Source organism: Brachionichthys hirsutus, chromosome 3, assembly GCF_040956055.1.
Source record: "Brachionichthys hirsutus isolate HB-005 chromosome 3, CSIRO-AGI_Bhir_v1, whole genome shotgun sequence".
Classification (NCBI taxonomy): Eukaryota; Metazoa; Chordata; class Actinopteri; order Lophiiformes; family Brachionichthyidae; genus Brachionichthys; species Brachionichthys hirsutus.
In genome coordinates this window covers 11,164,036-11,184,585 of record NC_090899.1, presented here as the reverse complement: position 1 = coordinate 11,184,585, position 20,550 = coordinate 11,164,036, and the positions used below count along the sequence as shown (strand labels likewise).

The window sequence follows — 20,550 nt, the reverse complement described above, 5'->3', positions numbered from 1 at the left end:
CCGATCGATGAAGGCAACACTCAGAGCTTAGACTCCTTCCTTTCGTTTCCCCCCGCCGGGTTACGTGGATTCAAGAGGAAATATGTTGAGCGGCGGCTGCGAGCGCGCAGAGACCCCCACACTTGGTGCCCCTCTCAGCAGAGATGGTTGAGCCCTCGTCCAGGTTGCTTCGGTCCTATCCTAAAATTCTGACTTGAGATCACTTCTTTCCTATCAGCTGACGGAGCTCGGCGGGTGGCTCTGCCTGTTCCTCCTCTGAGAAGGGAAGGGAAACCTACTTCAGCCACACACAGGGAGAAAAGAGGACGAGGCGGCAGGGCGCACGCATTAGTTGGGAACATGAAGGGGATTTATACAGACGGATTCTACGACGCATCTATAGAACTGCGGGACATTTTCAACAGGAGATGCGTTAAATGTGGCCGAAAGGACTTTGTTCAAGCCAAAACGATGAGGAGTAGGAGAGGCATTGTTTTTTGGAATCTAATCTTTTCACTGATGTTCACTTGTGTGAAAGGTGAGCCTCTGCACCAATTCTCTGTATTTTCTGACGCGCGTAGTGTGCCTGTGTGTGTGTGTGTGCGCGCACGTATGCGTGTGCACGGGAGAGAGAAACCAAAAGCTTTATTACAAACGTGCGGAAATTCGGCTGCCACATTTTACTGGATGGAGTTAAAAGTGACGCATTTCAGCTGTTTGGCGCTCAATGCAGGCTTTGACTGAGTCGCTCAATAGATATTCTTGGAGGAGCCTCTTCTTCTAATAGCCTACGTGAGCTGCTTTGCTTAGTAGGGTAACTCGAGAAGCGTTAAGGCGCAAGTGCATGCACTGCAGATTTCCTCTAGGATGTTTGGTGCGTCTAATCTGGAGCTGTTTTGTTTCTATCTGGGTCGAGTTTTCAAGTAGGGATTATGTTTCCTGCTAGAAATGTTACTCAAACCGTTCAAGGGGCAAAGTCAACCGGTCTGAAACCAGATTGTCCGCTGGTCTTGACCTGACTTTCCAGTGAAGTCAGGTGTAAGGTGGGCTTGTTAGTATATTATTTTCTCTTCAATATTCCCTCTGGCTGGTGAGGTAACCGCTGGATCCATGTTGGGTTTCAACATAATTCAGAATTTCAGCACAACCGAAATGTAAACTTTTCCGACATCTTTTTTTTCAAATCCATTCTTTTTCTTATTGAAAATCCTTCACCCTTCACTCTCTGATCACATCTATTTTTCATCTTCTTATTTAACCCCATGTGTTTCCATACTGCAGCTTCTATGAGAGTCAGCGCAATTGTTGCCCATTTGCCTCTCTGCCCTATTACCATACGCTCCTCTATTGCACACTAACATTTAAGCAATATTTACAGGAGACATAAAATTCACCTCTCTGGTTGCAGCTATACAACTAAGCATGTGTGTGTCTCAGTGTGTTGGTGTATTATATACCTATGTCAGTGTGATGTTCTCATTCCATCTGAAACTATATCCATAGGAATGAAGCAAATCCAATTGCAGCCCTCAGCATATTGATCTTCTCTCTGTGTGTATGTGGCTATTTATCTATTGAATGCATGCATCTCTGATTATTGGGTGATCAAATATATCATTTCACAGGAAAGTTGTTCAATAATCCCTCCTTCTCTCTCCTTGGGTGGATGAATGTGCAGCATGCAGAGTAGTAATGCCCACCAAGAATGAGTCAAGTCAAGTTGAGCTGATTCGGGCGCAGAACTGTTCCATCACCACCCACATTGTTGCAATGTCAGACCTCGAGGCCACTGCCAGTCCTTCTTGTTCTGTTACTTACGAGGGAGCCAGCCAACCAGGAAATGGTGAATGGGGAGGAAAAGAGGAGGAGGCCATGGCTTTGCCTTTGGAAATGTGTAAAGGACATAGTGACACGGAGAAAGGCACATGGAAGAACCATGGAACAGCTGTTGTTCCTCTGCTCTGACAACTGACAGGAGGTTTGAGGAAAAGCATACTTCTAGATGTGGCCTGTGATTCACTTCTCCCGCCAAGATAATGAGGTTGTGAAAAATCCTTCCTGTGTACTAAAGTTTGTATAACACATCTTTGCAACAGGAGCTTTTTTTTTTACATCATGTAATTTTTGGCAAGGAGTGCAGGGGCGGTACACTTTTCTCATTCTCAGTTTACAAATTGGTGTCATTTACCTGTCTAATTATTGGTGTGCTACACAATTAAGTCAAATTCAGCCACTTTATGTTGGAATGAGTAAAACCGAAGTGTCTACTAAAAAACCAGTGAGGACATCCACTGCATCTGTGTTATCTAATCATCTGGGAACCTCAAAGTGATGCACACAGACATAACTTTAGGAGGCAACATTTCCAGAGACTCAGGTTTCATTTCCAGAGTGAAAACCTGAATCAAATACGAACTGAATTCAGATAAAACTCAAATATTCAGGATTTGTCTTTTGGCAGTGCTTCATACTTGACAGTCCTAGTAGTGACATGATAAGGAAAAGCAGGTGGGCACATGATCCTCACTGGACGTTGAAGGGATGCAAAAAAAGAGGACACCCAGATACAAGACACTGGCCTCTGTCCCATCCTGACATTTGCACTATAATGTCAGCAGGATGATTGATGACGGTGAACAGATTGTTGAAACTGATTCTCCTGTTGCATCCAACTTATTTTTTTCTTGTGATTCTGTTGGTTCTGAAAAATGTGCTTTTAGTGTTCATATTTTTTTAATCCAATTTTCTTTAACCCCAGACAGTCACTAATTGGCAGTTATCAGGTGGGTTCAGCACAGACAGTAATGCGGCCGCTGAGCCCTTGATTAAGACTTTCTCTCAATGTGATTATGTAAACAGGCTGGAAAGGATGCAGGATTACAATTTGTCTGTAATTATAAATTATCTACAGGGACTTTGGCATTATCCCACTGCCCCTCATGCTCTTGATCTCCTCAACAGTAAAGGAAGTAGAGCAGAAGTATGAGAATAAAAAAGGTGTACAGAGGAAGCACCTGGGTCCATCCGGAAGTAAATCTATGACTCTTCTAGGATACAATTTTACTACATTCTTCATTCATCTCTTAGTCCGAGCATCTCACTGACTTGTTGCTGTCTCACACCGCTCCTCAGCTCACCAATTGGTCTATCGACTATAGTTTGAGGCCCAGCCAGGCTCCGTCGCTGACAGGTCCCTGAGAATATTTGACATAGTTTGCTGGTTCTGATTAAGTCAGTCAGGTATCAATTTTAATTCAAGCACTACTCTTGGGGGAGAGAGATTGGCAATATATTTTCTTCAGCAAGCAGAATAGCTCACAGTTTGTTGAGATTAAGTGTAATAGGTTGAGGGGAGGCTGCATCTGGGGTCAAGGCTACGGATTCAAGGTGGACTGAATTTCAACTGCCATTTTTAGAGGAGATTAGACTCTGTTAACTCCCTGGAGGCATAGTCTTTGATGTAAATGAATTCATATATATATATATATAGTGTGTGTGTGTGCATGTATGTGTATGTTTACGAACAGCTGTCAGGTGGGAGTGTAAATATACAAAATAAATCATTTTAATTTATTTGTGTCCAAAGAATAAAGCATAAAATGTGTTTCCGATACAGTCTTTGAAGAATAATAGTCTAAATTTCAGATACTTTTCATGAATCCCCTTCTCATTTACGACTGCTGCTCTTGTTTGTGTCTGCGGCTGTCAGCTGGGTTTTTGAAATGTGACAGCGGCGCAGACGAGAGAAGCACGGTCAGAGAAACAATGTGGGGTGAAACGAAGGTGAAGCGGTCGACTGCAAACTGGGATTGCTATCATTTCAACAGCAATTATATAGCTAGGGGAGGATAGCCGACCAACTAACTCTTTATGCTCTTTACTGTTTGATCAGTAGGTTAGACCATAAAGCAGGTTAGACCATAAAGCATAGTTGCCTATAAAATGGGCTTAGGTCAGTGTTTTAGTGTGGTGACTGTGGAATGCTCGAGTAGTGCAGTTAAATGCCATATTGCATGCAGGGGAGGTGAATGCATGACTCCTCCTTTAAACACTCCTTCAATCAGGGCCATCTTAAATTATGTACCTTTATTAAAGTTCCATATGTAAATTCAATACAAATTGAATTTTAGACTCAAAACACATTAAAACATGTTCTCCCTGTGTCTTTCTGGGTTGTACAGCTTCCTCCCACCACCAAAGAACATGCAATTGGTTATACTAAAATTGCCCATAGGTGTGTGAATGATTGTATGTCTGTGTGTGGCTTGTCCAGGGTGTACTCTCATCCCATTGACCGATTGAGGTCAGCCTGAGATATTGTGTTAAAATCCTTTGTGCACCTGGATTTAATTTTCCCCAAGGACCTAGTCTAAACGATTCTAAATCTGGAAAGGGTCTTTTTCAATTTAGACTGAGGAATGAAAAATGTGACTAGTATGAACAAAACTGTTAACCTTAAAATAAAATTTGTGTAATCTACGCAGAAAAACAATGCCAATAGATTGTTTCCAGAATGTTCGTGTGTAACGGCATCAAATAAAGACACGTTGTTTCTACATCGTCACAGAACACACTATTTAGTTTTTCAAATCTAAATGTATGTCATATAATAATTAAGGGTAGAAATTATTATTTTGAAATGAACTTCTTTTCTTTTGGGTATTTGCAAAACCTTGTTCTCATTTTGGCTTTGTTTGGTTAGCCAAACAAATCCCTAATATTATTATATTTATCCTGATTAGGGTCTAAATAAGATGTTAAAGCAGATTGGTTTTAACATATTTTATAAAAGAATAATAATAATATCACATTACTATAACGTGTGGAAAGATAATGTGTGGTTTTGGGTATCGGGTAAATGTTTGACTCCATCTTACATCCTGAGTGTGTGAATCTGTGTCTTGGTTGTTGAATTTTAAGTTTTTGGCAATATCCCTTTTTCTTAATGAACTTATTTGCTGTCGTTGTTTGTCCCTTTCATATTAGTCTGTTAAGCTCCCTCACAGTCCCACATTTAGAGACTACTGATTTTATTTACTTTATATAACAACATATTTTTAATGTCTTTAAGTTATTACCAATTCCTTAATTCATAAAGTAGCAGCAATTCAATCTTGTTCACACTCCACGTGTGATAAATCACGTTCGAGCTTCAGCTTGCCTAAATAAAAATAAAAAAATAAATAGATCTAGTCATCTGATTTCGGGTTCCATGCTGTGAATCGGCCTTTGGCCTTTGTCTGTGGAGCTGCATTCATTAAAGCAGTTACTCATCAGTCATTGAGCGTTCTAAGTTTAAAAGCGGGCTTCATTTTTGTCAGAGACAAGGACACACAGTGTCACTGATGCGCAGAAGGTGAACTGAGCCCCAGCCAATATCACTGAACTGCAGTGGCAGCAGTTTTAGAGCAGCATTTCCAGCCCAACCTGTGGATCTAAAAGCAACGACGGTAGCAACTTGTCAGAGGCGACAAGGGAAATGACAGGGAAAGTAATAGCTTCTGTTTTTGTGCTATTACAGGCCAGACCTGCCACAACTGTTATGTTGTTTTTTAAATTTAAGTTCTGTGTGTGCTCGCATTAATTTGACATTTGAAGATGTAAAGTGTAACATTTTAGCAGTAAAAATGACAGAGGTAAAAACTAATTTAATCATGGGTTCTTTTGTGCCTCCAGTTGTCCTAATGTGAAGATCCTGTGTGAAGCTTTTCTTTTCTTTACATCATAACAAATTTATCTTTGGCTTTTGAACTGATGTCGAATTAAAAAATGTCAAATGAGACATTTGGCATCATCTCGGCCTGTGGGATGTAATAATGAACAATTGGAATTAGTGGGAAGAAATATATCAGGAGATTAATATCCAACTAAAAGAATTTCTTGCAGCTATTATTTATAATATCTGTGCTGAAATGTAATTCTACAATTACATAATAAGATAAAAAAAAATCTATGTTGTCTAATATACCCAGCAGTTTAAATGATACAGTCCTTTTCCATTGTTAATCTTTACTCGTGTTACATGAGAAGTTGTACAAATGTTGAATGGGAAACCAACAAAACCTGTAAATGTAAAGAAAATAAAACGTGTCTGGACTGCTGGATCACATTGACATCCATGCCATTGATCTGAACACATGAACACGTGAATCTTCAGCTTCAGTACCTGATTTGTGACTGAATTTTCACATTGAGGAGCTGCGTGTCTCAAAAACATGTCTCTCCTATGCGGTCAGGCTGTTAGAGCAGCTGTTTGCTTGGAAAGTGAAAAAACAATTAAGCATTGATGCAGTCTGGCCGATGAGGGATTCTCGTTCTGGGCTTTTTTTTTCCTTCTTTAGGTGAGAGTTAAGTGTTGATTGGAAGCGAGCGAGAGAGAGAGACCTATTAGATGTGTTGCTGGCTGTCACGCTGGTGTTGTGTAGCCGCTCTCGCAGCAGTGGCCTGGCATCAGGTGCAGTGTGGTGCAGGAAGATGTTGAGGAGGTATTGGGGTCCAGCCATGAATTGCTGTATCTAGCACCAACAGCATACACACATTGGAAAAGAGCTACGTATTCCACTTGGCGACAAAAACACACAATGTCTGCTAGTTCCTTGTGCGATGGCCTGTGTTTGGTGTGTGTGTTTATGAAAGTGCCAGCTGTCTTCAGTGTGGCAGTGCATTTGATTTGAGTATTTTTTTTCACCTCAGTGGCTGGCAATTTAAAACCACAGAATGGAATATTTCAGAAGCCTTTTCCAAATTGTGGTGACACACTAGTCATCCTCTAGAAAGCCTCTTTTCTGTTTCTCTTGCATGGAGGCCATTTCCCTTTCATCAAGCATGCAGGCAAGCTTGGTGAGGGAGGGGCTGCGATTATGCACCTTCTATCAGCATGAATTGTGAAGGTGCAGCACAGTCATGCAGATATGATCCTTCGCTTTGGGAACATCAGTTTAAGATTTCTGTCAACGTCGGTTGTTGTTCAAGGCGCCAGCAGCCATCATTTGATTTCCTCTTTGCACTGATGATTTTGTTTTTCTCCTCCCTCCACGTTTAGTTTCTGTGACAACAGGTTGTCTCGGATCTAATGGAAAATGGCTTGGAGTTAAAAACAAAAACAACGCTTTACATCTGAAAATAAGTCCAACGTGATTTAACAGTTCTGATTCAATTTGATGCAGATCTTGAAGACTCATGATATTTAGATGTGACAGTTGATTTACTGAAGCGTTTTTTCCAACCTCGAATAAATCAGTAAATTCCAGCATTATCTACATAATACATTGCAATATCTGTTTTTTGGGGGTAAAATTCAATAAAGAGTAATTAATACGAGTGAGCATCTATATTTGAAACTATTGTTTGCCTTTATGGCATTATGTGATGTGTGTGTATAGTTTGCAGTGAACACAGCCTCCCAGGATGTTTGTTGACCTTTTTCTTGTTTGAGATGGGCTCTATTTTTCCTGTCAGTTCTCTGTAACCAAACTCCGTCTGACGGATATCTCTGTATTGGCTGACTTAACTTTAAGGTCAGGTGCAAATCAATGCAGGTTTTTGTACAATCTTTGATTGCCAGGCATGTGCATTTGCCATCCTGTCCGTTTACGATGGACCATCATCATTCATTCATCTTCTGAACCGCTTTGTCCGTTACGGGCCTTGCTGGAGTCTATCCCAGCAGTCAACGGGCGAGAGTCGGGGCCCATCCTGCACAAGCCGCCAGTTCATTGCAGGGCCACACACAGACAGACAATCATTCACACACACACTCACACTTATGGACAATTTAGTGTAACCAATGGAGCTAATTTGCATGTTTTTGGTGGTGGGAGGAAGCTGGAGAAAGAACATGGATGAGCCAGCCCAATGTCTTCCTAATAGTCTATTTTGTTTATTTATGAAACCACACTTTACAGTCAATTATAATTATAGAAACTTGATATTAATAAGGAGCTACATTCACATGTAAGTATGTCGAAGAGGAAAAGGGGTTGGGGGGTTGTCGACTTACGACCTATGCGACACGCGATTGTTAGACTTTGCGACGCGATTGTCTTTTTTTTTTTTTTGTCTAATGAGAAATTATCTCTTTCTACTCTAATATTTTCCGTATCATGACAGCACAATATAATAGGTTAATTTAACATGGGGCGACTTATGGACCCAGTCGGCATACGACAAAACGCTCTGAACCAATTGTCTTCGGAAGTCGATGACCCGCCTGTACAGCAATATGCTCTGTCGTCCAAGTCAAAATGAACTTTCAAGACATTTGTTGGATGCTGGGGCTCAGCTCATGCCTCTATTATTATACTACTCATTCATTCATCTTCTTAACCGCTTATCTGATCTCTACACCCTCGACAAGACCCTCGCTCATCGTGGGGCCACACGAAAGACATAGACACACACCATTATAATTTTCACCACTACCAGAGAAATGTTTGACTTTTGCTGCTAATTTTATTTTGGTACGTTTTATTGTGTTCCATTTCCTACCACGTCATAAAAGTGTATTGAACTTACATCTGATGCTAGTTTGAGCCTGTGCCTGAGTGCATCCAAATATACGGTTACTGGGCAGCGTAGAATGACAACACTTTATTAAAACTAGAAACAGCAAGAAAGCAGGATTCTGACCTCAGTCCTAACCCTAGATTTGAATTACTTGGCGTGAAGGAGGGCAGCAAGGTGGAGTAGTGGGTTGAACCTTTGCCTCACAGCAAGACAATTCCGGGTTCGATTCCTATCTGTACGGAGTTTGTTTGTGTCTGCGTGGTTCCCTCCGGGTTCTCCGGCTTCCTCTCACCTCCAAAAACACACAGCTTATGTGAATTTGTCACTATAAATTGTCCTTAGGGGTGTGTGTGTGTTTGAAGGTGAACTATGCCTTGAGCCTACAGCAACAATCTGGAGGAGTATCCTCAAATGATCATCTGTTCAAAATAGGCGACGGTCGATGGAAATCTCCCAAACACATCAACAATCGTCCATTATCGAATGATGTGTTTGTCATTCATAATCATTTGGGTGGCAGTAAATGACTACCCCTCCCCTCAGGCTGCCACAGATAATCATTTCTCTTTGTGGCCTGGCTAAATCTGCATTAATGGTGGAGGACAACACATTGGCTGTTTACTTGTTAGGGGAGCACCCATCCCATCACGCTCTTAGAATACCCACACTGAAACGTTGAGACTTTCTCTCGTTTTACTAAGCATTGCATATTAAATATCATATTCTGAGATAAGTTCTATAAAACAATACCTGCTATGATATATAATGTGTTTGGTCCACAAAATAGTATTTTCCATCCAGATATTGGAGAACGGTGGTTCATTAGCTGCTACTTCCTATTCCCAAACCTCTGTTTCTAGACAGAGTCATTAAGTCCCCAAGGACTAACAGATGCAAACGCGGGTGGGCCATCACCATGTTCAAAGATGAAAACAACTTCAGGAATCTTATTAGAGTTGGAGACAACTGGTATTTTCCTGAGTTTTACTGCAAGATAACTTGAATTTTCAGTTAGGAGGTATTTGTGTGACTTTTTATGCTGCTTCCTTGTCCTTGATGTCAAAGGGACTAACTTGGTTAAACATGGATTCAACATTATAAATGTAATATTTGAGGAGGAGCAGGATATGTTCTTATCGTGCCTGCTGAAGCCGATGTGACAGTCTTGTGGGTTAGGATATTAATTCATGTTTCAGAACCATATTTTCCCCACTGTGCAATCACAGCATGTTGTTAATTTGGATTCTCATCACAATATATGGTTGTGCTGCGAAGATGAGGTCAGAAAAAACCCAGTGGAGCGTGTTTTACGATTAAAGTGATGATGCAGGTCAAAACAGGCTGCTAAACATTGGCAGTGGAATTCAAAGGAAATATACCGTTAAGCATTTACATGGATTTGTAGGACAACAAAGAACATGTTGCTGTTCCTTTGAACAATCAACAAGAATGTTTATAATGTTCTTTTTATAGATTACATTGGTTATGCAGATGACAGGCTTGAACATATTACAAGCTCCTATGATTCAAAGCTTTGAAAGAAGGGAAGCTAATTAATAATGGATATCTCATTAGGAAATTTAAAAACAAGGAGGGCTGCAGACAGTGAGGGTGAGGTGGAAGTACAGAACAGGAAGGAAGAGGGGGATAAAAGGAAGGAAGGGGACAATTGGCTGAGGTGGCAAGCAATGAAAAATGTGAGTGAGTCAAAGATGGGGTGATAGAGGACGCAGAAAGGAGTTGTAGGGACAATGGAAGGATGAAAGGGATGCATAGAGTGAGAGAGAGAGAGTGGCAATAAGTATCTGTTCTGACATCGGAACAATCAGCCACACAAAGAGTTTTAAATGCTTCACAAACATGCTGCGTTACTCTGAGTACTTCCCAGCATCCACTGCTGAAATAGTTCAAGTACTAATAGAGCTTCTGTCCTTGCTGTATTTATAGACATATGATACAAGAGAGCCGTAAATGAAAGCAATAATTACAGAATTTTAAATGAGTCTTGTTGCTGAAAATTCGGAGGTGTCTCCATGTTCTCTGACCATGTGTCTGATATCTTAACAGTTTTTCAAATGTTTTAACAGTCTCAGTCATCAAATGAACATTTAATTGATTTAGTCTTGTCCCATATAATAAGACGATTCACAAATAATGAGAAGCAAAGCGATGTCCTGACTAATCATTGCTCATGTAAGTCCTACAATTCCCAAAATGCAGCCAAATAACATCTTTCTGAATCCCAGCTTCCTTCAAACCCCACACTCATCCCCAGTTACTGTAAGAATGAAATAGTACCATTAACAAGTCAGAAGTGTCATTAGAGGCAACATCAAACATCCGTAAATCTAGTGGAGTGTCCCTTTAAACAAAGAAGCTTATATGTTGAGAATATTAGTGACTCCATGATCAGAATATATTTCTGCCAGTGTCCTGCTATGGGAAATAACAGGCAAATCAATCAATCACTGTCACACGTTCCCGCATAAAATGCTTTCAACTACATTTTATAAAAAATACTACATAAATTGTGTTCATAAAAATAAAAGTGATGAATCCCAAAATAATCCCATAGAGAACTTTGGAGTTGAACGTTATTTCTCAAATAACATACTTTTCAATGTCATCTGGAATATTCAGCATGGCTGTGGATCATTAAGTGCCCTTCATTAACGCCTTTCTCCAAATCTGTCTCCCTCACACCCAGTCCAAAAAATGAATCGCTTTCAGTTTGAAACAAGGAGTAAAATCAAACTGCTTGGAAAAAATTGAAAAAGAAGGTGATGCAACTCAGCCGTCCGTTTCAGTTCACTGAATTCAATAATGGGTGAGAACTCTGAGCAAATATTCAGTTAAAATATATCAGTTTAACAGAGCTCTATGTCATCAAAATCCACACGTTACAATCCTAATCAGAAATGTGTTGGAACAGTGAAGATGGCTGTTCTGGTAATTGTGATATTCCCAAGGCTGCTCAAAAGCAATAATAACACCCTGTCACAGCGTGGTTCATGTTGACCCTGTAGGTGGCGCATCAGTGCTGCAAATTTGCACCTATTACCCTGTTTGCTCAGAGGAGGTGGGTGGAAATAATTGCTATTTAGACATGTGAGAAACCTTGTGGGAGTGTTTCCCGTCTGCCTTCAGAGCAGCAATTCATCCCCGTTCAAAACAACATCAACTTCATGGGCATAACCTATAAAGCATCGATAGGTATAAATAGGTCAGGCCACTTGAGCAGCAGAGCTGGAGGGAGTGAACTGGACTCTGGCAGGTCAGTTATCTTGACGATAGCTACAGATATACTGCAATATCAGGGACTCTGGGTCAGGACGTCTGAGCATAATATCCTGAAGACACTGCAAGATGTAAAGATTGTGAAGGAATTTTCTGGAGACATAGACACAGCTTTCCTTGCCTGAAAATAGGAAAATGAGTTGTTCAAAATTTAGACTCTGATGCTCTCACCCGTTTATGAACAGGTGTACCGGTACTTAAATAACATAGAAAACTACTACTGTTATAGTGATGGGCCATTTGAGCTTCTTGGCAGCCAAGTGTTTTGCTTTTATTCCATACTGCAGTGCATTTTTTTGCTAACGCTGCAAAGCATCCTTCACCTACCAAGTGTGAAAAGCTAATTACACTTGGAGTAAATTGTTGGGGGGCAAACCATACATCTTAATTAGGTTAGCACTTTATTAGACAACATGCAAGATAGCCTCAAATGAAATGGCCGTCTGTTTTTTCTTTGTGAGAATGTGCATATGGGAGTATGTTCATGCATTGTTTATGTGAGAGTGGGAATATTCTTGATGTGGAAGCATGGAAGTGTACTGCAAATGAGTCTGTGCAGGGATGATGCAGATTATGTTCGTATATGTTTGAGTTGAAGGACTTTCAACGGAAACAAGACCGCAAGGGCTTTTTTGAGATGCTCTTCTTAGACAGGATGTTTGACTTTATTTGTACTGTAATACATGCTACTGTGTGACTGTACTTGTACTCTAACATTCTATCTAATAAATATATTCATCATCAGTTACTTAGATGTGACATATTGGCTTATTTAGATGAATGCCACAAAGTTTAGCCAAGCAATCACATTAATGAAGTCTGACAATGGTAGTATAACGCTTAACCTAATATGTCAAGCTTATCGATTTTCAGCAAGTCAATGCAACAAGGTGCAAAGATGCATCTTGTGCGGGCTGTGAAACAGAGAGTTAAGGGCTTGTGCCACCAAATTGGAAGACATTGCTTGTTTCTTGTCTCAGGGGCTCTCTAGCCCCCCTGGAAAGGAGCAGGCAGTAATGATACATCACATGCTTTTTGTTCAATGCAACATAAAAAAGAATTTTTATTTCTCGATTGTTCATTTCTCTTCAATTTGTTTTACAGCAGGAGTCGTTGCAGCCAGTTACAATTTTTATTTCAGGGAAAACTGACAGCATAAATGAAAAAAAACAACAACCCATTTTTATTTATTGCTGTGTTTATCTGTGCACCACACAAAATTAAGCAAATTGTTTTGTAAGCACCTCTTGAATTTGACTCTGCTGATTCCAATTGTTTGATATTGATGGTGTTTCCCTTCCTTACAGGTTTTATCCATACATGCGGAGGAACTTTAAAAGGGAGGAACGGAACAATAGAAAGCCCCGGGTTTCCATACGGATATCCAAATGGAGCAAACTGTACCTGGGTGATAGTCGCTGAGGAGGGGAACAGGATTCATATAGTTTTTCAATCTTTTGCTGTGGAGGAAGAATACGACTTTCTATCTTTGTATGACGGACATCCACACCCTACCAACTTCAGGACAAGGTAAAGAAGCACCCTTGAAACTGCAATTGAAAACAGACAGGAGGGGATAGAAAGGAAAAGGGAGGGAAACCTTGAATGATCCCTTCAGACAAAGTGTTCATCTGTAATCTACACATGACATAGACTGATCTTTTTATTAGGGAGGTGGCAGTGTGAGATTGTCTGACAGTGTTTAGTCTAGTTTCTGACAGCAAAATGGAAAGCCCTTCTTTAAACTATAGGAGACGGAGATTTAAGAAGTGAAAAGTTCATTTAAGCTTTGGTTTCAACCCAGATATTAAATGCTGCTAATCAATTTGTATGTCACCTATTTGTGTCTGTCCAATATGGATTCTCACTAAAAGTAATAATAAAAAAAGCAGAATGTGATTCTGTTCAAGCACAAAGTACAGTACAAAAGACAGAGACAGTCTGTTTCATCAATAAACACGTTTGGATTTACAGCGAACAAGACCATAAAGAAAATGTATGTATTTATATTGTTTTTACATAGAATGCATGTTTTACTGTTTTTTTTTTTTTATTACGGTTTTACTATTAATGAATGACATCCTGTTTTAGAGGCAGCGATTGAACTAGATTGCTTAAAAAAACAACTACTATACATTCTTGAGAAGTGGATCGCTATCATCCTTAGAATTTTCACATACTGTATCACACTTTTGAAAACAATGGGGATTTTAGTATTCCCTTTTAATTGCACACACATTAGAGGTGAGAATGCGGTCTGGTGTTTCTCTGGGAAACACTCCATAAACAGTGCCAGAATGATTCCTTGGAGTCCATTTATGTGGCTCAACTTCAGTGTAAGTGGGCTGAGGTCAGACGTTAATACAATGGAGGACGCGTAGCAAAGCATGGCAATGAAGGGTAATAATTCAAGAGCTGAATCACTGTTGATACGCCAGCAGCTGAATTACTTCAGATACTTAGATACTATTATGAAGATTATTCTGCATAATAGTTTTGTCAAGGTCAGTCTTATGAGGGGTTTGTTACTGTGCCATTTAACCACATCGCTCGAGCTCACATATCTTGCTGAATTATTGCCATAATATGGTTCAAAAGTCTTGCTTTAGCAACAATCCTGATGTTGCTGTGATTTTGGAATTATATTATTATGCTCAGAGGGCTGTCAGGGTATTGGCAAGTTTTTCTCTTTTGCTATATTGTCATCATTCCTATTAACACACTTTAGATTGAGTATTGAATAGCTAAACCAGATGTGTTGACCTGTCAAAATATACATTTTTAAATAGATTCCTCATTTGCTCGATGATTCTGATGATTGAAATCTGTGTTGGCAAGGTGTGAAGGAAATAGTCAGTCCAACTGTTGTGAAAATTTAAGTGCTTGTAGATAATGGCGAATGATGGATGCACTGGCACCACATAAAGCAACTTACTGAAGAGATAATTAAATGTATCATCTAATCACCCCAAGCATTTATTTCTGCATCTGATTCACCATAAAGACCTGATGATTAGCAGGGATATTTCTATACATCAACCAAAGTAATAGTCGTTGGCCTTTTACGGTTGTGTGTGCAAATGTAGATGATGCCATATCTGCATTCACACATTCTGAAAGACATTGATTGAAAAAGGGCAAGCGCTTGAATCAGATCATATTTTATTGCGTACAATTCATGGCCTTAGGTTGCATGTGTGCTTTTAGTATCAGCTGCCAATCATGGCGGCTTTACACTCATGTAGGGTTACTGACATATGGCCGTGTAAAAACGTTAAAATGCAACCAAACAAAAATCAGCATAGTGAATATCCTTATGATTTGTGTGTCTGTGATGCTGACTAAATGACGGGTATCAACAGTGTATTTCAGAACAAAATTAAAGCACATACAATGATGCAGCGTCAAGCGTGTAGCAATTTTCATTCAGATTTTACAAACGTGCACAATAAATATTGACAGCATTTGGAGTCTGTAGGCTGGAGTATGAATCATATACATTATACTTTGCACATCTTTTCAGTATTTGGCTTTCCTAAGCCGAACAAACAGATTCTTGCTGCAAGCATACTCACAAAGTTGGCTAGCAACTCAATATGTCAACCCAGGTGTTCCTAGTCTTCCCACTTGTTCAAATTAGAAAGACAGTGTCTCCAGAAAAAGACAAATCACTCAACACAGTCATTAGAAAATCTAGGAAGCATCCCATTATAGTTTTCAAACAAATTACAAACTGTAATATTAGACAAATATGAAGATGTTAGGGACATCATCCAGGCCAAGAGCAACACAGTTGATGTGTAAGGGACAGGTGGAAGAAACAGATGAATGCACATGTTAACTCGAAAAGCACTCAGAGCGCAGACCTCCACCGAGCATCTCTGTCGCCCTATATTGTGATTTACACCAATAACAATGGCCCTATATTTATTTAATCTATATTTTTACATTCCTTAACAATGAGCAACCCTCACAAATGGGGTTTTCAATGTTAAAATTTAATATTTTTTCCTGACCTCATTCTGGGTCCAATCCAGATGACATTTGGTGGCGAGATAGAAGTCCCCACCCTACAAGAGCATCGGTCAATAATCAAACGAGATATTGAGGAACAAATTTTGAAGCTCCATTGACTTAGCATGAACGTTACACAACACACACACACCCACACGCACACAAACAGAAATGAAAGTGACCTTTCGTGATCATCAAGCCTGGGGTCCTTGTAAGATATAATTACTTTTTAATGATTCATGATATTATATTAGAGCATTTCACAAACAGCTGATTAGTTTATTCTACTAGTGCTTTGTATATTTTGATGGCAATATGACCTTCTTCAGATATGGCTGCTGCATTTACCTCAATTAAATTTGAGCGATCTTCTTATCTAAGTCAGATTGAGTGTGAGAAACACATTCATCTCCAGCAGATTTCACTACTGTTGTGCTATATTTGGAGGATTATCCAAACAATCAATATGACAGCGCCAGCCCTTTCAGAGTACAGCAGCCATAGTGCTTACACATACACAAAAATTTTGACATATTACTCCTCTGAAAGCCCTTCATTGGCTCCGGTACAATACAGAGTCACCTTCAAAATACTTTGTGGTCTATAAAGCACTTAATGGTTTGGCACCTCAGTGCATCTCTGACTTGCCCACTGATTAGAAGCCAATCAGGCCCCTCGGGTCATCAGGTGGAGGTCTTCCGCCTGTACCTGGAATGAAATCTAGGGCTGCTGAGGGTCCCTTTAGTTACTGTGGTGATCTTTATGGAACAATCTGCCTGCTGATCTGAGGTCCCTCACAAATGTGCTCACCTTCAAAAACAATCTCAAAAGTTGCCTGAGTGTGTGTAGGTGTGTGTGTGTGCCCTTGTATGATATTTCCTTGTATAGGTTGTTCAAGCTTTGTTTTTTAATTCCATTTATGTATATTGCAAGGTGTAGCAAATGTCCTAAAATACACCATGAGCAAAATCAAAGATGCGTGATACATTTTACATTTATTTCTGTTTCCTATAGGACTTTCTGCTGTCCTAATTTTATAAATATTGCTAGTTACCACATTCTGCTGCAGCCACATTTTACTGTGGACGGGAAACAGCTCTTAACTGCCTGTCAGCAGATTGATTCATCATCGGCACACCTTAATTGCAGGAGACAAAGAATTAGCTCTGGAAAGGCTGTAAAAAAATTAAGTCGTAAAGAAGAGAGATATCAGTTACAATAGATGGAAAAACAAACTTTGGAGGACCCCCCCCCCCCCCAATTTCAGGTTCTGCTTGAGTTCAATAAATTGAATGGGTTTGTTTCCTCTTTGAATCTCAAATGAGTCTGTTTGCGAGCTTGTGCAATTTAGCTGGTTCATGTTGGTTTACTACAGCAGACAATTAAGATCCAGATTACGCTACCACAACCACTCTGAGTAGTTTTGAAGTTACTTATTGGAAAATTATCTCCTGGAAGTTTTTGTTTGACATGCATCAGTATTATTTCATGTACTTAGTTAATGATGAATACATATTTTTTTAATGGGTTTTTCCTTATTTTCTTTTCAGAAGTCAGAATTTATTGAGTTTAAATGGTTGAGTTCTTGATAAAGGCGAATACATGCACGGTGGCACGATGGTTGGCACTGTTGCCTCACAGCAAGAAGGTTGCAGGTTCAAATCCTACTTGTGGCTTTTCTGTGTGGCGTTTGCATGTTCTCCCCATGTCTGTGTGGGTTCTCTCCGGGTTCTCCGGCTTCCTCCCACCACCAAAAACATGCAACTTAGGTCCAGGTCGTAATTGGAAAAAGAGAATTAATTCTCAATTGACTTACCAATAAAGGTTAAATAAAAAATACTAAGAATGAATTTATTAATTGGACAGAATAATTCCTTATTAAAACACCAAAAGAAAATTGCATCCGAACAGTTTTTGTCATTTCAATTTGCCTTCATGAGGATGACTGAAGATTAGAAACACATCCCAATGTAACGCAGAACAACACCGTCGTTTCCTATGACTTCAATGATAAATGAATGACACAATTCAATGAAAACCTCTATATATTACAGCCATTTAGGCATCTCATCAAGTCATTTGTTTTGAAGTGCCATTGCTGATTAGCCTCATTAAATTCAGTAGGGCTAACAAAGGGGAAACCAGAGATAATATTTAGCTGAGAGTTTTAAATCCACATTGAACTAATCCAACCATTCAGTCAGGAGGAAAAGCACGACTCATTATTGCTATGAGATGAAAACAAATGGTTCACATTTTCCTGATCCAAACCAAACCTCTAAATAGCAACCTTGTTCTTCGTGGCTTAGTCACACTTTTGCTTTATCCAAGTGGTGGATTTCCTCACAATAAGGGATGATTTTTATGTGGCTCCAGAAAATGATAATTCCATGACAGTGTTTGCTGTCGGGTTGGCAGAACGGCCGCTCTTACACGGTTAATTCTGTTCAAAGCAAAACCACTGAGGAAAACAAACCAAAAACAAAACACACAAGCATCTCTGGCTTGTGTTTTCTTACCTTTTCACAACTTTTTCATGAAAGATGTAACACAAACTTTCCCATCCTCTCCTCCAGTAACTTTTTTTTTTCTGAAAGATTCCCATTTCCATATGGTAACACTTGAAGTTGAATTTAAAGCCTCCTTTTTTCCCCCAATTTTCCTTCCCTTCTCTGAACAAGTCGATGTGATGTTTTAAATATAAACACGATGCCAGAAAGCCCTTTCTTCTGTCTCTCTTGTCCTCTTGCGATTATGAATGGAAACTTAAATAGACATTAAAGCCACATCTAATGTATAAATTATAATATATATTTACAGAGGAATTTCAGAGCATGAAAGCAACAATGAATCTTTAACATGACAAAGAATCATCCTCGCCATGATTCACCTGAGTAAGTAGTGTGCTTTCCATTGATCTCTGTATTCTCTTTGCTCTGTGAAGCACCACTCCCCATCATGCCTATTGCTTGGTGCTGCACTTAAATCACGTAAAATCCCACATGTCTGAGCAAGGCTGGTTGAATCACTAATTACTGTACAGAAAATATATGCTTTACTAGAGGAAAAGAGGTGAGTCATGGAAACAACGCCTTTAATTCCACTGTTGCCCTGCACAAATTGCAATCTCATTAAAGCAATCTTTTTGTGCTGGCATCATCCACATACTATGACAAGTGCAAAATGTAATACAGTGCTGATGAAGGCTTAATATGCACTTTGTTATTTAGCCATAGCTTTGTGTTTTCATGTCATGTGGAAAAACGAGCCTTCAGACATTTTCCTCATCTAAGCTCTGAACTCGACCCTGTGACTGCATAATTACAAAAGTTTTCAGCTGACACAAAAAGATAATGACAGAGCCAAGGATGGATTTATAAAAAGTTGTACAGCAGTGCCATCAATATTGATGTAATATAATTAAAATCTACATTAAATTGTCCCATTTTGTTTTTATTAAGTTTTGTTTGATTGTTTTGTCATAATGGGCGGCATGGTGGTGTAGTGGTTAGCGCAGTCACCTAACAGAAATAAGGTACTGTGTTGGGATCATATCTGTGCAGTTTCTAATGTTCTCCCCATGTCTCCAGGTTCTGCGGTTTCCACCCACCTCCAAAAAAACATGAAATTTAGGTGCATTGATCGCTCCAAATTGTTCGTAGTGTGTGAGTGTGTGCGTGAGTGGTTGCTCGTCTCTGTGTGGCCCTGCAATGTACTCACCAGGCATATTTCCCCCATATTATATCTCCCTTTGCAATTCAATACATCTCATTTCTTTATTCTCTATTCTTATTAGATAGAGAGGAGCCAATAATGAATTTATTGATACAATGATTTGACCTTTGTTACTGCAGTTATTAAAACAAAATGTCAGTGTGTGGGACTGTTATAATGAGTTTATACGTGTCAGAGCAAAATAAGTCTATTAATCTTCGCCTGTTCTCTTTTTTTACCTCCTTTGTTTCAATGAGACACACAGAGGGCATTAGTCACCTTCGTAACAGCCCTATTTTGCTCTGTTACTAACAATAAACAAAAAGTAAGCGGCTCACTGTAATTGTTGCTTACTCAGTTGGGTCAGTTTGAATACTTGAAGCCTCTTCCCACCTCTGTCTGCTTGTGGCCGCTTTCCTGTCTTAGGAGGCACGGCCTCTTTGTGTCACAGGAGCAGTGTAGCGCAAAAGTGAGGTCGGCAGAGGTAAACAAAGAGAAACAGGCAAAGCGACACAAATGACCAACCAACAAGACCGGAGAAGGAAAGGAACCGTAATTAGTGAGTCGGGCAAACAGAAGTACATCATTCCCGTCTCTCTGACTTTCTATGTAATGTCAACGTGGTGACACACTAATCAGTTGGCGGATATGCCTGTCAGCTCCCTTCAGGGCTGATGGAGTATGGTCAGGTGGAAGTAAAGGCGTCATTTGTAAAGGCAATCACTGACGCACTTTTCCCAGGCACACAGTCAGTCTGCAGCCGCTGGTGTTGTTCTGATCTGCAAATGGCCCGTCCCGGGTTTCTCCCGTCTAGACGCACAGAGACATTCATGGCTGACCTGCTGGAGCCCAGCACAAATCCAGAGACACTGGCTTATTTAGCTGCAAAAACTTAAATTTAATATGATTGCATTCCAATTCAAAGCTTTGATCACATTTATTAAGACTTTAATGTTGTTGGAGTCTGACGGAAGTCATAATTACTGCATGTTCTGCAGATGTCAGGAGTTCAGCACTAAATCATTTCTGTCTTTGATGTAG

General features: G+C 39.8%; 1 protein-coding gene across 1 annotated transcript in view; it reads left to right on the top strand.

The window, feature by feature from the left end:
• Window positions 1–339: 339 nt before the first annotated feature.
• The window catches only part of LOC137912760 (CUB and sushi domain-containing protein 3-like), a 179,198-nt gene continuing 158,987 nt past the window's right edge, over window positions 340–20,550 (top strand). Inside the window, exons 1-2 of the mRNA XM_068756901.1 lie at window positions 340–517; window positions 13,089–13,311. Of these exons, the coding sequence (XP_068613002.1) occupies window positions 340–517; window positions 13,089–13,311 (401 nt within the window). The remainder of the gene's footprint in view (window positions 518–13,088; window positions 13,312–20,550) is intronic.